The sequence below is a fragment of the Protopterus annectens genome, chromosome 12.part0, assembly GCF_019279795.1.
Source record: "Protopterus annectens isolate FY-2018-M chromosome 12.part0, PAN1.0, whole genome shotgun sequence".
NCBI classification, from domain to species: domain Eukaryota; kingdom Metazoa; phylum Chordata; order Ceratodontiformes; family Protopteridae; genus Protopterus; species Protopterus annectens.
The window spans coordinates 150348973-150372309 of record NC_056746.1 but is presented as its reverse complement, the minus strand read 5'-3'; the positions used below and the strand labels follow the sequence as shown (position 1 = coordinate 150372309).

Sequence of the window (23337 nt, the reverse complement as noted above, 5' to 3'; positions counted from 1 at the left end):
GAGGTTTCTTATCGAAAGACTCCCAACACATGCCAGACCGGCTAAAGTCCCTATACTCTGTATCATATATATGTATCACCTACTTTATGCCTCTCCAATATATACCAACGTAAGGCAATGCGATCTAAACAAGCTAGAGACATGCTACAACAAAATTGCCAAATTCGCCACAGGGGCATCCTACCGTAATCACCCATGTCTCTCACTTGCTGAACTGGGCTGGCTTGAACTCCCTCACCTCCTTCAATGGTATCAACTCTCACAAACTAGTAAACCATCCACTAAATGTCCCATCCCTCCAGAATCTACTCTATCCCTATCGCACCACCAGACCACTAAGATCCAGCAACAAAAATCACTTGCAGCTCACTAAAGCCAATAACTCTGCTGGTGAAGCACTATTCTCTTGCACCATAGCCAAATTATGGAACTCCCTCCCACCCACAATTACCTCCGTACCATCATGCACCCACTTCAAAACTTTACTAAAAGCGCACCGAAAAACATGCTGGCTGTGCCCTTGCAACTCTCACTCTAATATCACCCACCCCATCCAACCACTACCTTTCTTTCCACTCCACTAACTACCTTGATTGTAGCAAGCTCAGATGCTCATAAGCCTAGTACTTATACAGCAGGAACTTTTTATTTTAACATTTGTTAATGTCTGTTATGTATTTCACAGATAAAGATTCTAGTTGTCTACTGATGTACTATGTTCTTCATCTGTTAATATGTTGTAAGTAATTGCTATGTAAATTGTTAATCGCTATGTAATCCAATGCAACTGCTGTCTGTTTATTTTAACTGTGGAGCTTTTCTCCCCGGGACTCCACTGAAAATGGACCTACGTCCAGTTGGACATTCCCGGTCAACAAATATAAATAAATAAATAAATATAGATGACTTAGGGGAGACTTATGCCTGGCTTACAGAGCAAGCTTTGCCCCAAACCTAATGAATTTGTTGCACATCCATAAATCAAACAGGACTAGAGCTAGCCATTTCAGAGCCCTAAATATCGCTTGCGGCTTGAATAGGGAGTTCTGGAGAGACAGATTTGTCTCCCAGTGACTGCTGCAACTTTGAAATAGGCTGCTGGTTCATGTGAAGCAGAGTACCTCCATGACACTGTTTAGAAGGAACCTGGACTAGTGGATGGGGCACTGTAAATTCTTACCAGGGATAGTGCCCACAATCCTTTTTGGACATGGGCAGTCATAAATAAATAGGTATTGAATGGAGTATCTATGGTGTTACATTAGGATGAAACAGCTAGGCTTCAAATCACCTCTGGGTCGATAGCCTAGTAACCATCTATGATCCTATCATAGAGGGTGGAAGAAGGCAAGACAGACTTAATAATCTTGAAGTTTGGTATGCCATTGTTTCCAATGGGGCCACCAACTTTGAGGACTCCAGAGTCTCCAGAAACAGAAGAAAAATAGCCATTGTTGTTTCCAGTCACTTTACAGACCAGAAACTGGGCCTTGGTAACCTTTTGCCTACTGTGGCAGGCAAACTTGCTAGTGGCTGCTCAACCAAAAGGAAATGCAAGTGGCGCACATGCTGCTTTTCTTTTAGTTATACATCAACCAATATCTTAGACCAGGGCTAGGCAACTGCCACCACACGGGTGACATCTGAAAGCTAAGCAGGTCAGATGCCCATCTGTGCCTAATTCCCTTGGGTAGGAAGTTGTACAGCAGCAGTGTGATCCTACTGAAACATTTATGGTCATGGCCAGTATGCCCACACAGCTATACTTTACCCCTCAACTAGTGAGGGGGTCAAAAGTCACCCCAATTGGTTGGAGAAAGGAGGAGAGTAAGATGTGCATTCCCAGTAACCACTTTGGAGGAATGCTTCTCAAGGGTGCCTGCATGGCCTGCCCACTTAACAGGCATCTAAACCCTGAATGTACATGTTCTGTTCATATGGAGCAATCCTCCAGCCAAGGTTCAGTTGATTTACATTTGATTTACATTGAAAAAAATGAGTCTTCCTCCCAAGTCCACCCACCACCAAGTCATGTATGATTTATTAGCTATAATTAAGTTGACTACTTTGGGTGTTCTTGTACTGCAGATGGCCCAGGCATAAACATGCATTCTTTAACATTTGGTAAGATTTATCATTGTGGGTATGAGAACATACTCTTGGGGACCAAACTCTGATGCCATTGTCAAGCCCTGTTCAGGCTTCTCATGTTTTGGTACTGTTTTCACCATACATTTCCTTTAGCATTAACTTCCACTGTTGCCCAACACGTGCTGCTCACTGTGTCATGCTTAGCAGTTTTTGTGTGGATGAGCTTAGACTGCCCCTTCTGGATCTAGTTGTAGTAGACAGTTTCATTCTCCCTCAAATCCCTTTGAAGAGAATTTGGATTGTGTAGGTCCTTTCCTCTGTGTGATACACAAAGGTAATGAAATAAGGTGGATAACTGGTCTAGTAGTTTAACACAGATGGTTAAGGTATAAGCTTGCGGCTTCCTTCGTTGTGTAATCCTTGTTGATTCTATTAAGTTTTTCTTTGCCTATTGTAAGACTTTGAGCAGGTTGCTTAAACAGATTTCCTGCATAATGAACCCATTGGACAAAGCAGCTGTTACGTGTGGCAGTTTCTTTACAGTTTCTCACCAGAAGATCCGTTTCACCTAGCCCACAATAGACTGTTCTGTACTACTTCAGTCTCCCCAATCCCATAATATTTTGTTCAGTAAGTGAAAAGAAAAAAAAGGACCTTGAGTAGTCTTCAGTGCATGTTTTCACAGATGCTGTATGTGCAGCATGGAAGTTTCTTCATTTTGCTCCCAGTAAGGTACTTTCCATGTATAAGCTTCTAACACTGGCTAATGACATTCTTAATCATCCAAGGTCACACTTCTGTGTGAACCCCCCATTTTAGTGTTGTGTCAAAGAACAAACCCTTTCTACCTTACTTACCTGATAAGTTGTCTATCCTTGGCATGCTAGGCAGAAGAGTCTTTTCTGTCTCCTTGGGATGTAGGTCCCTCTGTCATTTGTTCAGATTCCATTCTTGTTGATCAGGCTGTGAAGAAGCTGCAGAATTCCCTGATTTACAGCAGCTTTTGTAGTGGGCTTTAATTTGGCCAGCTGTGATTTTTGATTAGAGTAATCTAGGATTTACTCATGTCACACCCATTGCTTGCCAGGATGAGCCCCCCCTCCCCCGATCTTGAAGTGGGTAAAGAGGTAATGAAAATGAATGAATGATACCAAGGCTATGGCAGTTAGGCTCTGGCAAGTGCCTTTACAGCACAACTTGGTTTTAAGGATGAGCTCAAGATGACATTCTAGTTGCCATTTTTCAAGGTGATATCCTCCTTGGGCAAGCATAAAAGAACCTAGCACAGGGTACAGAAATGGGAAACAAGTTGTGACATATGTGAAAGGTCTTAATGTCAACAAGCCTGTCGTACTGTTTTAGGCCAGCCCACTTTTCTAAGGGAGCTGCTGCCTGTGGAATGAGGAGGGCTCTCAGCCGCACCAGGAATTTTGTTTCCGTGGCTGCTTGGCTAAGTAGCTGAGAAAAACTGCAGATGATAACCTGCTGAGTAGTCACAGTCCTGATTGTTCTAGAATAGCACTGGCTATGGGAGGCCAGCTCTCCAAGTGTTGCCTACCTTCACAGACTAGGGTGTTCTAGATGGTGTATGGTAGTGTTTTAGCTCTCTTCCAGGAAGAGTTGTATTCAGAACCAGGCTGTGTGCGTTCTTTGAATGAGCACAGACTCTGCTTCAAAAAGTGGAACTAGTCTGTCTCATTACTGGGCAAAATAATGGATTCTGCTGCTGCCTTCCTCAAGTAACTGGTGACTTCATCTTACTTTGGTGACCTCGTCCAGCACAGTATGTCAGATTTGCATGTGAGAATATTTCTGTCCACTCTGGTTGGATATCGGTTTCTTGGTGCTACCGTCTGGTTTCTTGCCTGCACCTGTAGTGTTTATCAGGATTGTACTGTTGGTGGAAGAGTCCTTACGGATGAAGGAACTTCATATATTCTCTTATTTCGTCCTTTGTTGCTGATTGTACGAGATGGAAAGATTTATTCCCATAGTCTGGTGGAAGTGCTTCCAGGCTTTGACTCAAAGGATTACCATAATCTAGATGAAATTGACACTTCAGTTTCATTATTTTTCTCATGTGAGTGAGCAGGATATCCTGATGACAACTGCCTGGATGAGCGAGCAGGATATCCTGACAACAACTGCCTGGATGAGCATGTTTTGAAGGTTCCAGTTGTGAATCTTGCTGCTAGTTTTGGATTTTGTGGTAGTGCATTTTTCATGGTTCCATTTGCTTACTTGTGGATGATTATTGTAATGGTTTGTGAGATGCGAATAGCTGTAGACCATACCTGAATAGGCCTTCTTCTATAGTCTGACCCTTATTAGGCATTAGAGTGGTGGATATTTCTCTCTAGTCTTATGGGGAGGGGTTCCTTCCTGTGGTAGAATCCTTTTTAGGTCATGATATCTACTGTACTTCTGTCTTAATCCGGGAAAATGGAACTTCCCAAAGTGGGGACTTCACTTAAATCAGTTAAAGCTGTGGGTAGCATATCTTCATATAGTCATGCAATAGTTAATTAATAAACTCCTCTAGCTGTCCCATGAAGACGGGGGGTTGGGAATTCTGTATTGCCAGTGATCTAGTAGAGGTGACCCCCCCCAAGATCAACCTGTTTGCCATGTGCACAGAATAGCAGAGTAAGGCAGGTTGATGATGGGCATTCTCTCTCTATCTCCATTGGTAATGGTCCATGCGTACCTTTCCACATAATTCTACACTCCTCAGTCTCATGGCTTCATGGTGCTGAGAAAGATGTTTCAGGATCTTGGGTCTTTGTGAGTACAGGAAATTCTCTGATGTTATGCTTTAAAAGGTAAAATAGGCTTTTTCTGTATTGGGGATGGAAGCTGAAAGATATATATGAGTGTATATGTGTGTGTGTGTATATATATATACATATATATATATATATATATATATATATATATATGTGTGTGTGTGTGTGTGTGTGTGTGTATACACACACACACACAAGCAGGTAAAACAGTTCTTTAACTTAATGTATTCTTTTATCACTCTGCTGAGGTCGACTGTCTTTAGTTTAAATTTTAAATTACAGGCCAGGAAAGTGGCATAGACTTTTTAAAAGGATGCTATGCCTTGTTTCTCTGCTAACTGTATCTGTTCTAGTGATCTGCCCAGAGACGGCCTCCAGAGGCCAAGTGCTGTGACCGTATTATTGTAAAGGCCTACCTCTTTTTTTGAAGACAAGGCTCACTAAGGACATTTTGGAACAGCCTTTGTGTAGTGCCTTGGACAAGTTTCATGGATGTTATGCTCCTTGTAAGAGTGAGTTTGTTCTGTTTTGCTTTTTCTGTTTGTACTTTTTAGTCAATGGTAAACAGGATTAGGTAATTCATTTAGCCAGATTTTAGTTAGGCTGTATTAAATTGGTTAATGTGTTATCTTGATCAGATTTAGTTTGGAAAATGTATTGTTTTTTTCCAGTAAGCTGTTTGCTGTAGCTAGCTCTTTATTTTATATTCTTCTGCAGAGTATGCTGTCTGACTTTATTAATGAAATCCAAAATAATCAAGATTCATATTTATTTAAATCAAAAGCTTGTAGCTGATTATTAACTCATTCACTCTAATGAAGCTATGGAAGTTTGCACTATAACTTCCAATGGGTGGAGCCTAAGCCTTTTGACAGAATTAAATTACTTCCTCATATTTCAAACAAATGTTCATTTCTCTGAAACTATAGGGATTATGAAAGAAGTATAAATGGCAAACCCTTCAGCACAAACTATTTTTATAGTGGTAGTATTCTTTAGGTTCTAGGTCTTAAACCGAATTTTATATGTCACAGTAAACACAATAACTGTTACATTTGTAATATTTTGTAAACAACTTAAAATATCTTGGAAATCACTCATTACACACATACTGTGTCCAGAATTTTATTCATCTAGCTGAGAGCTTTCATTTGAGGCTAAGGAGTTCTGCCTGTGTTATGTGGTTGTTGAGATATTCAGAAAAATGTAAAAATGATATCTATATAAATATCATAAATTAACAGTTCATATTTATTTACCTGCACTAGACAGGGGTCAAATACTAATGCAGTTGAGTTTGCTTTTGTGTAAGTTTTAAGATGGAATGTTTTAAAACTTGGTACATAGCATGGCTTTGGAATTATTGATGCAAGTATGAACAAGCAATATTTGATGCCAAGAGGCGTCAGTAGGAGTTAACTGCAGATGCACCTGGAGTGTCACTTGGATGTAATGAGTTAATTGATAAGAGTGAGTACTTAATGTAGATGATTAGTTGCTGATATGTGTCTCTGAAAGAGAAAGGTTGCTTATCTAACATTTTACTTTTTTTATCTGACTTACTTTTATTTATGCATTTATTTTGAAGAATGCAACAGTAGTAGCTGCTTGCTTGAGTAGGACTTTATGGTGAATGACATTCCTACCATGTAGTGCTAGCTTGTTATGGAAATGAACTGTACAGGTTTTATAAGAATGTGAATGTGAGTGCAGTAGGTGAGTTAAATTATACATACTTTGGCTAATCGAGCAATATAAGGCACTGAATTCAGCAGGATGTGGGTAAAGGACCCGAGAAGCCAAAGCCTGCATCTCTTCTCTGTGGCTGTTCATTGAGGAGCCTTTTTGGGTGAGGTTGGTGTCAACCCATAGCCCAGGGTAAGAGTGCACATTTTCTGTGTGCTCTTAAGGCCAAGCTTTGCTTACTTGGTTATTCAGACTAATCTACATTTGTTTGAATCATAACAAATTAAAGTGGACAAAGCAGAGTAAAAAAAAAAACATACATAAACCAAATAAAAATGCTGCCCGTGGTCCACCAACAGTACCAGTGAGAAGAACCTCCAAACAATGAAACACTGGCAGGCTGCCCCTGGTCCACCGACGGTACCAGTGAGAAGTACCACCAAACAATGAAACACCGGTAATATACACAAGTTTTATTGAACAGTTGAGCGCTTTTGTTAATATGAACTACTTCAGAACTGCTGTAACTTCCCTTAATTTAGAGAACTTTTATAGAGCATCAGTTAATGACACCCAATAAAAATGTCAAAACAATTAAGCCATCACATGAGGTTTTTAACATGTTAAAGGAATACAAACATAACATTTTAAAGGAAAACATTCTTGTTACAAAATTGTTAAAACCTTCCATTAAATTAAAAAGGTAAAATATGTTATATTGAAACTACATATAATTATAATTTTTTTGCTCTTAGTTTTAATGCAGGTGTTATGGAGATTACATCATTAAGACCCGGTGGTCTATTGGCTTGCAAAAATAATTGCCAATATAATTCACAATACCCTGAAAGATCTTCCCAGTGACCACCTCTTGGATTTTTTTTTGGCACCTGTTCCAAAATGTAAAATTTAAAGTCGACATTTCTACATGTTTTAGCATGCTTAACCAAAGAATTAGTATCCATATTCATGTGAAATGTCATACATATGTTCATATATAAACATTTCTTCTTTGCCCTTTCTATTTTTCCAACATAAAAGGTGCCGCATGGGCAGGTGCAAATATATACACCACCAACAGTGTTTCAATTAGAATAAGTCTGAGCTCTTAAACCCTTTCCTCAACTGTCCAAGTAAATAAATTCAGTATTACTAATCTAAGGACATTGCCTACAACTACTGCATTTATATGTACCAACTTTTCTATTAACATTGGATGTGGTGATGTCCTAACTCTGCTTCATTCTTGCTAGGTTGGGTTCGGATCCGACCCTCTGATCCCTCCAGCCTTTATTTTCAAGCATGAGGCTGTCTGCCAGCTCATGGCTAAATCCCTATCCTAGCATGCATTAAAACCCTCCTCCGATCTCGTTTGCTGCTAAACAAGATCGTGAGTTCATTTGCTAGATATGGCTAAGTATTATCTTTTTGGTTACACTTTGTCTACAGTTCCAAAAATGTGTGAATATTTTTCTAACTTTACAACTGACTGTGTCTACTCGTAGCTGGATATTTCCTTAATTGAGCTGTTTTTGACTTTGGCTGTCGTATTTTGTTAGGCCTTGTATTCCCTTTCCCGGCTTGTGTTTAGCTATAGTAGAGTAGTTTGTTTTCTTAAAGAACTGTTAAATAGCTCATTTAAGTTAGAGGGCTTTTAACCATTTTTCTTCACTGTTTGTTGCTAGTGTTTTTTCCGTAGAAATATTACATTTAGTTTAAGTTAGAGAATTGTAATAAGGCCCGTTTAAGTTAGAGGGCTGAGTCCTTATCTTCTCCGTCTGTTCTGGGTCAGGCCTTGTTTAAGTCACTGTTTCTTCTCCTGTGTGTTCTGTTTTCCTACATAGCTCGACCCGTTTAAGTTAGAGGGTCCAGCTTATGTACATACATATCTATATATATGTATATGTATATGTGTAAAGTTTGTTTTATGCGTTTTTTCTTGTAGTTCTTGATTTAAAATGTCAGGCAAGGAATCCAAACCAATGGGCTTCAAAAAGTGTCATAAATGAAGTAAAAATGCCCCTTGGTGATAAACACACTTTTTGTGTTTGTCTTTGGTCTGTCCATCTCCAGGAGTTGTGTTCTATTTGTCATGCCTTTAATCATAGAAGACTCCTGGAGAGGAAAAACAAATTGATCCTGAAAGGTCTTCTAAAAACCTTCCCTTCTCAGAGGCACTGGAAGAAGGTCCAGGTTCATCCAGAGCTGATAAATCTCCCTCCTCAAAATCTGACAAATCAGGAAAAGGCCTTCCTCTTCTACTTCATCGGATCTGACATATAAAATACCTAGACTATCCTTCTCTGATCCGAAGGCTACTGGATTAAACAAAGGCTCATCGACTCTGACACCTTCCTGCTCGGCACTTGTTGAGTTTGAACTTAGGAGCTGGTCTCTGACTTTGGAACCCATCTTTCCTATTTTAAGATATCCGATACTAAAGGACAAAATCTCCCATCTACTCAACCTGATCTTCTAGGAGCCTCTCTGGTGACGTGGATCGGGTGGTACAGAAGCTCTTACAGACACTGGCCCAAGTTACTGTTGGATCCCACCCCTAGGGTTTTGGATCCTATGATATTCAACTTCTCTGCTCTGACTCCTTCTCCGATCCAACCCCTGCCTTTGGAGTTGGAAGATCTGGAGTTGGTCTTAGTGGAACAGTAGGATCCGAGACCCACCATGGCTTCTACAAATCTGACCATGGCTCGGATGTCTTCGGCTCCATCGAAGCTGAAGGAGTCTAGGAGCTGACACACTCCTGTCAGGTCTGGGAGAGCGAGTTGGATCGGACAGCTGTCTGATTGACTTTGTCTCTCGGGGTTTTGGCTAGGATGAGTTCAGCTCCTACCTCAGCCTTGGGTCCGTCGTCCTTGGTTCTGTGGGTGTCATTTGGCTTCTTTGGATCCAGGGATAGCCTCTGATCAGGGACAGGGGGCTTTTGAGGTAATGAAGAGGATGCTGTCTCCACAGACAGGTTCACATTCCTCCCTCTAAAGCTTCATTGTCTGGCTCTATACTCCTGCATCCACAGGGATGCAGAGATCCTAGGCCTCAGGATGCCCCACAGGGCACCTCCCACTCTTCCGAAACCTCCCCAGAGTACCCTTCTGAGGATGTCCCTTGGAAGAGGCTGTGCAAGAGGAAGCACTTAGACTCCACAGAGGAGTCCATCACTCCTGATATGGACCTTGATGAAGCTGAAAGGTCCCGAAGGTCACCTCCTGATGATGTCTGCTTTGGAGACATCCTGGAAATGCTAAAACAGAGAAGTGGATGGAAGTCCACTAACCCTTTGGAGGAGTCCGTATACCTGAAGGCTTTCGGATCTCACCCTTCCACCTCTTGGGTGTCTCCACATTTCGATGAGCTCATGGACCTGGGTTCTCAAAAGGTGTGGGAGTCCCCAGATTCCATGGAACCTATTCCTAGGAGACCAAAGAAATGTATTACATCCCCCTCTGACAAGCTTTTTCTAATGAAGGGAGTCCCAGTTGATGCTATTGTCATGGTGGTGGCCACTAAGAAGGAACTGTCAGCGACATCATCTTTTGTCCATCCCCCAAACAAGGAGTCTTAGACTATGGACAGGTACGGAAAGCACATGTTTTCTTTAGCAGCTTTTTCTCTTAGACCACTGAACTACCTCACTAATTTTATGAGACTGCAGTGGGATCTCCTGAAAGAGTTAGTTAGGAGATGCCCTCCAAGGTTCAGTAGCCGAAGGGGTTGCTGACAAAGTATCTTCTCCATGAGACTCCTCTCCTATGCAGCAGATGGGGTGAGTAGAGCATCCTTAAGGAGACATTCTTGGATGCACTTATGTGACTTCGCGGAACCTTAAAGTCTTCCTTTGTTAATGCTTTATTGATGGCTCGTCCTTGTTCGGGTCTAAAGTAAAGTGCACACTTACCAGGTTTGAACAGGAAGGAAAGACTGTATGCCATAGGAGTCTGTTTTTCCATGCCTACTAGACCTTATCCCAAAGGTCAGAGAGGTAGTGGTAAGATGTGGTTGCGAAAATCAGAGATCTTTTTAAGATGCACATGGTGAAACGTCTCCCAGAGGCAGAGGGGGAAGTAATAATGGAAGATGCCGATTTCGTGGCAGAAGGGGTCCACAAAATCAGGGCAACAGAGAATCCTTCTTTGGTAGGCCCTTTCAGTGCTCCTGAAAGGAGGTCCGATTGTTCAGCTCTGTAGGCAGTTGGGGGTAATCCTTGTACCCAGAAGCCTAGCGACAAGTAACAAAAGACAAATGGTTCCAAAGCATCATATCCAGGGGTTACACCATCCCTTTTTTCCTTCCTCTTCCAAAGATAAGAAAAGTTCCAGACGTTCCACCCAGTCAAAAGGAACAGGCAACTCTAGAAATTCAAAAGTTGCGAGAGGAGAGAGTCCTCCTACAAGTCCTCACAGACCAAGTAAGATTCATAGCTTACTCAAGATTCTTTTTAGTTCCAAAGAAAACGGGACTGGAGGCCAATTCTGGATCTCAGCATTCTAAGCAAATCAGTAAAAAAGACCAAGTTTCAGATGGTGATGCTGCAGTTGATACTCCCATTCCTGGGAAAAGATAATTAGATGTGCTCTGTAGATATCTATGATGCGTACTACCACATAAAAATGGACAGATGATCTAGGAGACACCTGTGCTTTCGGCTGGGAGCCGGTCACTGCCAGTTTTGAGCTCTGCCTTTTGGCATTGCTGCAACCCCCAGAGTGTTCACCAAATGTATGGCAGTGTTAGCGGCTCACTTGAGATGTCTAGGATTCCTGGTGTTTCCATACTTGGACGACTGCCTCCTAACCGTCACAACCAGGCATTTACTAATCAAGGCCAGAATTACAGCCTTGCAACTCTGCTCCCGCCTAGGGATTTCCATAAACTACAAAAAATCTGCCTTAGTGCCTTCTCAACATGTGGCATTTATAGGGGCAGAATTAGACTCAACACAAATGACGGTGAAACTTCCACCAGAAGGGATACAATCCCCAAGGTACCATGTGAGATATCTTTTAAGAAAAAAGCCCAAGCAAAGATGGTTCTCAAAGCTGTAGGGATCATGGCGGCAGCAATAGTTTTGGTTCCCCTAGCACATCTGCATATGAGGATTCTTCAGTGGTTGCTATCCACTCAGTGGTTGATGCAAGAGCTGCCGATTTCTCATAAAATAATCATCACAGAAACTTGCAAGAAGAATCTTTGATGGTAGCTACACTCCTCTCAAATAACTCTGTTGACCGTTTGTTCACCCCACCCCAGCCAGTGGCCACGGTGACCATGGACGCCCTTCAGATGGGGGGTGGGGGCATTATCTGGGAAAGACAGTCCAAGGCTCCTGGCAGGGTCACGAGGCCCACTTGCACATCAATGTCCTAGAGAGGAGAGAGGTGCTTTTAGCATTGCAAGCACTCCAGGATTCTCTCTCCCTGGGAACCATTGGAATCCAGACTGACAACATGTCAGTTGCATATAAATGAACAAGGAAGAACCAGAGCTTACCCTCTTTGTCGAGAGGCCTTGAGACTATGGCAATGGGCAACCTCCCGCCAGTGTTTTCTGATAGCAATGCAAATCATGGGGAAATCCAATGTGATAGCAGACAGATTCAGCAGAGCAATTCTGATGCCTCACAAGTGGTCTCTGGAACAGGAAGTAGCAGAAATAATTTTCCGAAAATGGGGCCAGCCTTGCTGCAACCTCTTTGTGGCATCCATGAATGCCAAATGCATCAGCCACTTTGCCATCATCTCCCCTCCGAGGGAGTCACCAAGGGATGCACTTGTTCACGATTGGTGTCCGGGCCTCCTCTACGCATTTCCTCCTTTTCCACTAATTCCCAAAGTCCTTCAGAAAACCAGTTGTTTAGGAAGGGACTTGATACCCATCGCTCCATACTGGCCTTGCCAAATCTGGTTCCCGTTCCTGTGGCCTCATCTTTGAGAGGAGTCTTGGATTCTGGACCCAGTTCCAGACTTTCTGACTCTTGCATTGGGAACTCTCCACCCATCCCTTCAGACCCTCAAACTGCGACAGCATGGCTGCTGCATTTCCAACAGTAGCCAGGTTTCCAGCCCTTTCCTCACGAGTTACACATTCTAATTTCTTCACATAAGGCTTCAGCAAGGAAGCTCTGTAAAAGTAAATGGAAAAGATTCTGCCTATGGGCTACCAATAATCATGTAGACCCTTTTTCTGCTCCTGTTGGTTTAATTTTGGACTTCCTAGCAAAACTTTTCAGTGTCGGTGCAGCAGCAGCTACTATTAGGGTTCAGCTAGCAGCCATTTCAGACTTTCATTTGGGAGAGTCTGGCTCCACTGTAATGTCTTATAAACTATGCAAGGCCTCAAGGGTACTATGTTATTAGGACTGCCCATTAAGGACCCTCCTGTGCCATGGGACATAAAAGTTTTTTTTCAATTCGCATTGTTTTTCCTTCCTTCAAACCAGCATTGTCTTGCGAATTAAAATTTTTGACTTGGAAAACCATTTTCTTGATAGCAATCATCTCTGCTAGAAGGGTGTCAGAGTTGCAAGCATTGTCCATAAAGCCCACAAATTTGCTTTTCCACAGGGACAGGGTGTCTTTGTGAACAAAGCCTTTCTTTTTACCTAAGGTGGTTTCAGAGACCAATTTAAACCAGAGTATAGAATTACCAGTTTTCTTCCCAAACTATGAAAACAAGGCAGAGTACATGTGACAATAATTGGACATACATAGACAGTTACGTTTTTACCTGCATAGAACTGTGGAACTTTATAAATCTGATCAGTTATTTGTTTCTTTTTCAGATTCAAAGAAAGGATCCCCAGTCTCCAAAGTTGCACTCTCTAAGTGGCTATCAAACTGCATAACTTTTATTTACAAGTCTCAAAATAAAGAACTTCCAAAGAAAGTTAAGGCCCATTCTGCAAGAGCCATTGCAACTACTACTGCCTTTCTGGCTAAGCCGCCAATTGATACAGTTTGTGCTGCAGCAACATGGGCTAGACCACATACTTCTATCACTCATTACAGAGTTGATTTGGCTTCCAGGAATAGAGCCTCTTTTGGATCCATGGTTCTGAGGAATATTCTCCCGTGAGCCACCCAAGATTCACTGTGCTAGGGATGCTGTCCCAACCTAGTAAGAATGAAGGCAAGATAGGACAACATCCTATAAAGAAGTTATGTACTCACCATAATGTTCCATGTGTGTTGTCCATCTTTGCCTTCATTCTCGCATCCTTGCATCCTATCCTCCTTCCCCCCTTCCCTTCTTTTACTGGTAGAAGACCGGGTCTATACAAATTGGATTACCTTGACCTCTGTCCTTAAATATATATATATGTGTGTATGTCTGTATATATATATATATATATATATATATATATATATATATATATATATATATATATATATATATATATATAAACCTTATAATTAGGGCAAACAAGATCTGAGGATGGGTCTTGTGCATGCTGGGATAGGGATTTATCCACGAGCTGGTAGAGGGCCTCAAGCTTGAAAATAAAGGCCGAGACTGATCCAAGGATCAGATCCGAACCTGACCTTGTAAGAATAAAGATAAAGATGGACAAGACGCATGGAATGATATGGTGAGTACTTAACTTCTTTTTTTACAGTTTGCATTATTGTACTTGTACATATTTTTTAAACATACCCCCTTCCTATATGTCAACTTAGGGGTGTTTTTAAAAACATCAGTTGTACCAGGTAATTTGCTAAAAAGTTCTCAGTATTTTGAAATTTGTTTTACGTGAGAATATTCCTTACTGTAGTCTAAGCAAATAGCGGTACAATAGGTTACATCTTTATGTTGTTCCACGTTATTACAATCACTGTTAGAACTTTGATTAACCCTAGTCCCTAAATAGGGAAGAGCCTGTTACCACAACCAGTAGAAAGTTCCAAAATAGTCTTGTATACAAAGGACCTTGACCAATTTCTATGAACATTTTCTTAAATTTTCACATCCATCCAAAAATTCATTAAACAGAGAGGTCATTTGGGCTGCTTGCACAAGTTGACCTTTAACGATACTCCTTTTTTTGTTCAAGGGGTGCTCGCCACTGAAATGGAGACATGAGTTACAATAAGTGGGTTGGCAATAGATTTTAGAGGTGTATCTCCCCAAGTTCCTGTCTTTATGGATAAAGACATCCAAATATTTGAACTCACCTGTTATACAGGGTATAACTTTAAGAAAATCTGTTGCAATGGATCGGTAATTGATAAATTCAATCAAGTAATCTTTAGTACCTGTCCATTCTACTATGCACATATTGTACAAAAATCTGGTGTAAAGGAGACACTGGTGCAAATATGGGGAATTCATAGTATAACTTTTCTCCCACTCATAAAGAACTAAGTTTGCAAAAATGGGCAAACAGGATGTGCCCATTGCTACCCCAGTTTTCTGCTGAAAATTTTCTCCTTCAAAATGGACATAGTTGTACTGTAATACTAATTCCATAAGTCCAACTATGTTACAACAGTTGATGTGAAATAACTTAAATTCAGAAATCACATTGTCGAACCAGTCTAGCTCTAATCCATATGAAATTGCAGTAAAGAGGTCAACTACATCAACAGTTGCTAAATATGTATTTGGTTTATGTTTGAATCATGTTTATCTATTGACAATGGTTAAAGCAATGCCAGTAGACAAGAAACAAACACTGCAAAAACAGCTTTCTGCAAACCTTTGAGGTAAGTTGCCCCCTTGCACCCCAGTGCCAATTGAACTTTTGTATATTAGTCAGACGTTGCACAACATTTGAAAAAGGAGAACTTCACTGTTGCCAAAGTTCACTTTCCCTAACATTTTATTTTTATTTACAAGTTGTTACCGACTCTGTGGAGTCCGTCAAAGTACCCAACTCTGATATTCTGTCTTGAAGCTCACCTTTCTCCTGTCGATCCTTAATTCCTTGCCACCCCAAAGTTTCTTGAGCAAAAACTCAGCTCCACACACCTCAGCTAATTACTTGCATCTGTCCTTTCTTTTTCATCCCCCCTGCTTCCTTCCTTTTGTCCCACTGTAGGACTGGTACTTTTTTTGAGTAATTTTTTAAGCAGCTAAGTAAGCCTTAATCAAGTGTTTTCACTGATGTGATTCAGCAAGTAAAAGACTTTGCTAGGCAAGTAATAATCAGCTGTAACAGATAAAAAAGCCCCAGCAGTTCTCATTAAATTGCACCACATAACATTGCTCTCCACATTTACAAGAGTTTTTCTAGTAAACAACCATTTAACAATGTTGCCCTAATCTTGCATTGACGCACACTTTCCATGAAATGTAAGGATACTTTTTGCCTTGAATTGCACTTCTGAAGGTAAGAAGTGAAACTAAAAATGTGCTGAGCAGTATCCTCTAGTCCATAGACGTTTGGTTCTTAAACTATTATAAAAATTAAAGAATTTAATATGTGCACTTCATTTCAGAACTGTTATTAGTAAACAGTAGGGCACTTTAAAATATTGTTTAAGCTGTTGCAGTATAATTGTAAATTAAAAATTAAGTCAGTATACAAGATGTATGTATTGTTACCCAGTTTTGTGTTTTTCCTCTGTTTTGCAGTAACCATATTAATTACAGGCTTTTTGCCCTAACCCTTTGCTTCATTTTAGCTGTTGAACATTTTTCCCCAGAGATATTGCTTTTAATGCCCCCATCTCTATTAGATAATGTTATTGCTCTGACAAAAGCCTAGATAATGACTGAAAGTGGTCTCTTTCCTCGGACCAGATTATCATAGGCAATAAGTCAGTCTAAATCACTGTGTAGTCACCTGGTTTTCACGATACCAGCATTTGAATTGCAAATACTTAGTTGTAAGCCAACAAAAGTAAATTATTTGTATAGTAAATAAGCATAGCTCCAAAATGAGGAACACAGCCTCTCATAATGTAAAACAAATGGGCAAAATGTGAACACTTACTAATGGCTTACAGAAAACTTCAACTAGGAAACTGACCAGTTTTGTGTTACTGTGTACTCATAAAAAGTTCTTTTGATTAATTAGTATGATTCATTACTTCCCTGTATGAGGTGTACTTGAGAGGTGTGTAAATAAGTCATTTAAAAAGTGTATACTTAGCATAAGTATTTATAAAAATTAAACATGGCTTACCTCATTTATAAGCTCCCCCTCACCCCGGATGCTTTGCATAGCATTTTGTTGCGTTTGCTGCTGTTGCACATAGTAGGTGGTATATTTGCCGCATGCTGCTGAGATTCTACATCGTAGCATGCTTTATGCAGCCTTTGAAGGCCAGCAGTAGAAATGGTGACAAATGCTGCTTTGCACCCTTTAGTGATGTAAATTCCTTGTTGGTAAATTATCATTCTCCTGTAGGTTAGTGTATGTTATTTGCATGGCTAACATTTCCTGAGAGAGAGGGAGAGTCAGTCTGTGTAAAACCAAGTGGTATTGGTGATGATGGAGACTGACTAGGTGGACTCGTCTCGAATTTGGACCATGAATTGAGAGTTCTGCTGTTTTTTTTTTGTCCTCAGTTCAAAAACTGATTTTTTTTCTTACATTCTGTGTAGCCTCATTGTACAATAAAGATTTTGTGGAGAATGACTGATACCATAGGTAGCCGTTGGAAGCATGGTTTGGTGGCGATTTCATAGGCAGATTTTCCAGTGCCGTGTTTGATGCAGATGAATGAAGACTTGTATCTGTATACCCATCTATAGTAACCATTGGAAAAGTTGTCTCCACTAGATCAAGTCACAAAACATGGAGACTGAATAGCCGAGAGAATGGGCTTGCATATGTTAAGTCCAAGACGGACATTTTCTGTAGTAATCCCTTTTCTCTGAGGTATGGTGATCTCAGAGTTGATACATAATAAGTTCGGAGGGAGAGTGGTACAGGGGGGCTTGTCCCAAAGAGGGGTACAGGGGGGCTTGTCCCCTGCAAAAAGGACATTTAAAGGAGAAGAGTAGTCTCTGAAATTTGCTCTTCTCCCATGGTTAAAGTAGTTTTCTTGTCTGCCCTTGACGTTTAAGTGCCGACACGTCAACAGGGAGCATGTTGTGTGTGTGTGTATATAAAATATAAATGGAGTAAATCATGTGCTGTTATGAAATGTGCTTCATTTAGTTGACTCTTGTGCATTATTTATGAATTGATGTGTTACAAACTGAAAAAGTCTGATTCATTTAGTTAAAAGGTTTGAAAGGTGGCCAGAAATGCAAGACGTTGAGAAGGAAATGAAAACTGGAGGAATATATTAAAATAACTGCTATTTTATTGTTTATAATGAAAAAATGTAATTGAAGTTGAAAATAATTTAAAGCTGAAGTAAACCAAAGTTGGGCATTAACATAAAAAAAATTGTATGTGCATTGTTATTGTTAACTTTTGTGTTAAAGAAAGGTGTGGTTATGTTTTTATCCCCTCTGTAGAGTTTTGCATAAACAGTTATATGTGCTGTGAAACCTGGCAGTTTGTAGTACGTTCTTTTTTAAAGTGCACTTTTATATTCATTGTGTAATTTTGGAAAACTGATGCTTCTGTTATACAGGAGTACTTGACCTGGATAAAACAAAAAGCTTGTATCAAGACTTGGTAGCGGTCTTTGACAAACTCATCCTTCCTACACATGCATCGTATCATGTGCAGTATTTCATGTTCTACGTCTGCAGTTTTAAACTGGTAAGTAAAGAGAGCTAATTGTGCATCATATAATATTATTTCTTTTTATTTTTGTTGTAGAATTAAACGTGCTATAAAATGGATCTCATCGCTTAAAATATTAGACATACTCAAAGTTATGAACCTATAACAGGACTGTAGTTTGTTTACAAAGAGTAGTTGTTAACACCATTTCTTGTGTTGCGTGCAAAGGCAGGTTGATTTTTTGGTGGCTGTAGGTACTAAGTGTCAGTATTGCTTTGGGATAGAAGTCCCACAATACTGAAGTACTTTAATGCCATTTTAACTGAGGCATATTCTCCCTGAATTTGCTTCCTGCTGTTATTAAGCAAGAGAGATGGCATGAACAACCCAGGTTGTTAAGAACTGTGAATGATGCACAGGTGGAGGACACTTGCTGCGTAGTTATGATGCTTGAAGCTACAGGTAAAGTTAGGTATTTACTATGTTTAGTGCCTGCTGAATGTGTTGAATGGCCTCCTAGAACACAGGGTAGCATCTGAGGTTTCTTGACATATGGAGGGTATAATGGATGAGCATTTTTGAGGCTGAAGCGACAGCATGTCTAGGTAGTGTCGTGTTATATGCAAAAAAAAAGAAAATATTAAATACTGCATGAGACTAAAATATTTATTTAGGTTTGTTGACTGGGAAGAATAATCGGGTGTAATTTGAATTCAGAGGAGGTTTGGGGGAAGGAAATGATCCACAAAAGTTTATGATAAAGTATTTTATCAAAATATATGTAGAACTTGAAAAAAACTCTTAAATAGTTAATTGAAGGAAAGATCACAGTATTATCTTCAAAAAGTATTATAAAACTTTTCCTAAAAGGTTGTGCAGTACATTTTATAAATAGAAATAGAAATCTGAATTGGAATTAAATTCCTATGGTTGTTTTTTGATACCGGTTCAACTAGTAAACATGAATGTTGGTGAGGAAAAGGACTTTGAAATTTGATGAAGAAAGGTATGCAGAATGGAAACTGGGAATGAGCTTGACCACTTTGAGAGGATGAGTAGAGGGGGAAAAAATGTGAGAAAATTAAAAAAAAAATTGTTGCACAAATATTTGTATGTATCTTTATCAGAAGAGAAAACACTCACAGTATCGAAACCCACATGATTGAGATGAAAGTCATGAGCCATGTATGTTCGACCTGTGAAGACAAAGGAATCACTTTCTGTGTGTGTGTGGGGGGGGGGGGGGGCAAGCTCCTGTGCGCCCCGCATACTAATTGTATATAACCGCACAGCGATTGCATCACAGTGGGGAGAGAAGGTTAGTACCCTGATTGCTGCTGTGTTGTGATCCTGCACGATACAGGTTCCTGCCTTACTCATGTCATTTCATTGCTTTTATGGTTTGATCTTAATGTAGTTTGACCTTTGTCAATTGACCTTTTTGGCTTGATCATGAAGGTTTTGGTGTTGTGAGCATTCACTCTTCTGAAAGGGCCCTCTCTCTGTGTGTCTGTGTTTTTATGTATATCTTCATATGTGTGTGTAAAACACACACACACACACACACACACACACACACACACACACACACACACACACAGTGGATATAAGAAGTTTACACACCCCTGTTAAAATGCCAGGTTTTTATGATATAAAAAATGAGACCACAATAAATAATTTTAAGAAATTTAACATAAGAAAAGACAGACCTCACAAGAAAGGCGGAGGAGTAGCCCTTCTATACACTTCCTCCCTAGTAGTTACTCCATATAACAAACCTACTCCACACTTTAACAATGCCGAACTTCTCCTTACCATGCTACAAATCAATAATCATAAACATATATGTATAGCTTCCCTTTACATCCCCCCAGGGGATAATATCTCCTCACTTGAACTCATCCTTTCCTGGCTATCCAGTAACATTAGTAATGAAACCATAATCCTAGGAGATGTTAATATTAACTGGGCCCTTATACAGTCTCCTACAAACCCCACTAACATCAACCTCTACAATTTCTCACAACTGATCACTTTGGTAACCCACCCTGCCAAAAACTCCTCCAATGGGAGTATATTGGATTGGATTCTAGTCTCCCACCCTCACTACTTCACCAACAGTGGCACTCTTCCCGACCCACTTGGTGACCACTTACCCACCTTTACCCACCGGCTTCCCACTATCCTTCAACAGACTCATAACCACATTACAATCCGTGACCATAAAAACTTCGACCCATTAATCTTTTCAAACTCACTACAAGCAATTAATTGGAACTGTCTAAAAACACTATCTCTTGACGATACAGTCTCATACTTCAACTCAACTTTCTTAAAATTACTCGACTCCCAAGCTCCTTTACGGACTAAAAGAATAAAAACTAAATCAGCCCCATGGCTCTCCAAAACTACTCTTGCTATCATGAGACAGAGAGACAAAGTCTGGTGACACTACCAAAAACACAAGACAGCACCACTCCTTAACGAATATAAAATGCTCCGAAACAAAGTAAAGAAACTCATTACTTCTGATCGTCAAAACTTCTTCTCTACACTCCAAAACCAAAATAAAAGCAACCCTCAGAAATTCTGGAAAGGGATCTCTACTCTCCTCCACCCCAGCAAACCAGATACTCCTACCCCAGACCCAAATGCTCCAGAACATGAATTAGCCACCCAATTTAATTCTTTCTTTATTGACTCAATCTTCAAATTGACCTCCTCATTCTCCAACACCTCTCTACTATCTAATACCCCCTCATCCACCCCCACTATCTCTACTTCTATACCCTACTCCTCACCCACTAACTCCTCTACCCCCTCTTCTACACAAACTCTATCCTCATCTCCACCCCCCCAAAATTCCCCCCCTCCTGACTGCCCCCTCTTCTCATTAAATCCCATACCAACATCTACTATTAAGAAACTCCTTCAGAAATTGAAACCATGTACCAATGCTCCTGATAATATCCCCTCTTACTTTCTCAGTATAGCCGCTGAAGCTCTTGCCTACCCCATTAACATTTTAATTAACCGCTCACTACAAGAATACACAGTTCCCCAAATCTGGAAACAAGCCTTTATTATACCTCTACATAAAGGTGGTAACAATAATAACATTACTAATTTCCGCCCCATAGCCATCCTGTCCCCCATTTCTAAAACTCTTAGAAAAATGTGTCCAACTTCAGCTCCTTCCTCACCTCCTAGACAACCATCTTATAACTCCCACACAGCACGGTTTCAGACCTAATCATAGCACCATGACAGCCCTCCTCTCCTTCCTTGAGGTTGTAAATAAAGCCTGTGACTCTGGACAAATTGTTTCCACCTTACTTCTTGACCTCTCCAAAGCCTTCGATACTATCTCACATAGCCTGCTCTTAAACAAACTCTCCAAACTTCACCTATCTTCCTCCTCTTTGAACTGGTTCTCTAGCTACCTATCTAACAGAAGTCAAGCTGTAAAACGGAAAAAAGCTACCTCCTCTTTCCTTAGTACCCCTTCGGGAGTTCCCCAAGGCTCCATACTGGGTCCTCTTCTCTTCAATATCTTTATAAATGACTTCCACAAATCAATCCCTTTCTCTAGCATCATCCAATATGCAGATGATTCAACTATTATCTGTTCTGCCTCTTCTATCACTACACTACAAAAACTTACTCAAGATGCTTTCTCTTCCACAGAGCAATGGATGCTATGTAATCATCTAGCTCTCAATGCTACCAAGACCAAACTAATGTTATTTACTCCTTCTAAAGTCATCCCTCCCGACATGGGTACATTCTCAATTACTACTCAACACAACTCACCTCTTGAAATAGTGTCAGAAACCAAACTACTTGGGGTCGAAATCGATAACCTACTTAAATTTAACTCCCACCTGCAAATAAACATCAAAAAAACACACCAAAAACTTGGCATGCTTTATAGACAGAACGCCTACCTCACATCTGCCACTAAAATCACTCTCTCTACCTCCTTCCTAATCCCATCCCTTCTATATGGTGCCCCACTACTAACTAATCTTCAGTCCTTGTTAAAAAAAACAACTTACCTCCTGCTATAACAAAATTGCAAAATTCGCCACCAGCCAAAAGTCCTCCATCCACCACTGTTTCTCCCTCCATAAGCTAAAATGGCTAGAACTTCCCAATCAGCTAACTTACACTCAACTAACTCTAGCCCATAAGCTTATTCTCAACCCTTCCCTCTGTCCCTCTCTTTCCTCTGCCTTCAAAATGCACCTACCTAACAGAGTTCTAAGGTCAAATAATCAAAATCTACTCAAAGTACACAAACCGACTCATCCCCCAGGCAAAAACCTTCTTTCCTTCAGCCTCACTCGCCTCTGGAACTCCCTACCTCCACTCATCCGCACCACCTCTAACCACTCTGCCTTCAAAAAGTCTCTTCACCTTCATCTAGCATCACACTGGGAATGCTCTTGTTCCCACCTCACATAACTAACTCTACTTAATTCTCCCTCAATACCATACTCTACTTCTGTAGCTATGATATTTGTTCTCTAATCAGTATTAATGTTTACATTTATTCTATTACTAGTAGGTTTCTTCTTAATGTATTAACTGTTATGACTGCTATTCTAAATTTGATTAGTTCTACTTTTATTCTGTTTACATAATACTAATAACTCTCTGTACTAAGATTGTTACTGTTAAATGTTGAAAATACCTTCTGTTATGGAGCTTTTCCCCCCAGGACTCCATTGAAAACGGGTTCTTTTTGGCCCAATGGACTATCCTGGTAAACCAACGGCAATAAATAAAATAAATAAATAAATAAATTTCAAAACTTTCCCAACTTTAATGTGACCTATAACCTGTACAGTTAAATTGAAAAATAAATCTGTTAGGGGAAAAATACAAAAAAATAAAAAACGTACAATAAGCTGGTTGTACAAGTGTACACACCTTAAACTAATACTTTGTTGAAGCACCTTTTGATTTAATTACAGTATTCGGTGGTCTGGGGTACACACCTGCCATCAGTTAGATACTCTGATTAACCCCAGGTAAAGCTCAGCTGTTCTAGTAGGATTTTCTTGGCATTTACTCAGTTGCCTGCTACAGCAAAAGCCATGGTTAGTAGAGAGCTTACAAAGCATCAAA

At 40.3% G+C, this 23337-nt stretch overlaps 1 protein-coding gene across 1 annotated transcript in view; it reads left to right on the top strand.

Moving 5' to 3' along the window:
* The window catches only part of RRN3 (RRN3 homolog, RNA polymerase I transcription factor), a gene marked incomplete in the record, with an annotated part of 604791 nt that overhangs the window by 254835 nt on the left and 326619 nt on the right, over positions 1-23337 (top strand). The window contains 1 exon segment of the mRNA XM_044089174.1: positions 18110-18240. Coding sequence (XP_043945109.1) covers positions 18110-18240 — 131 coding nt within the window.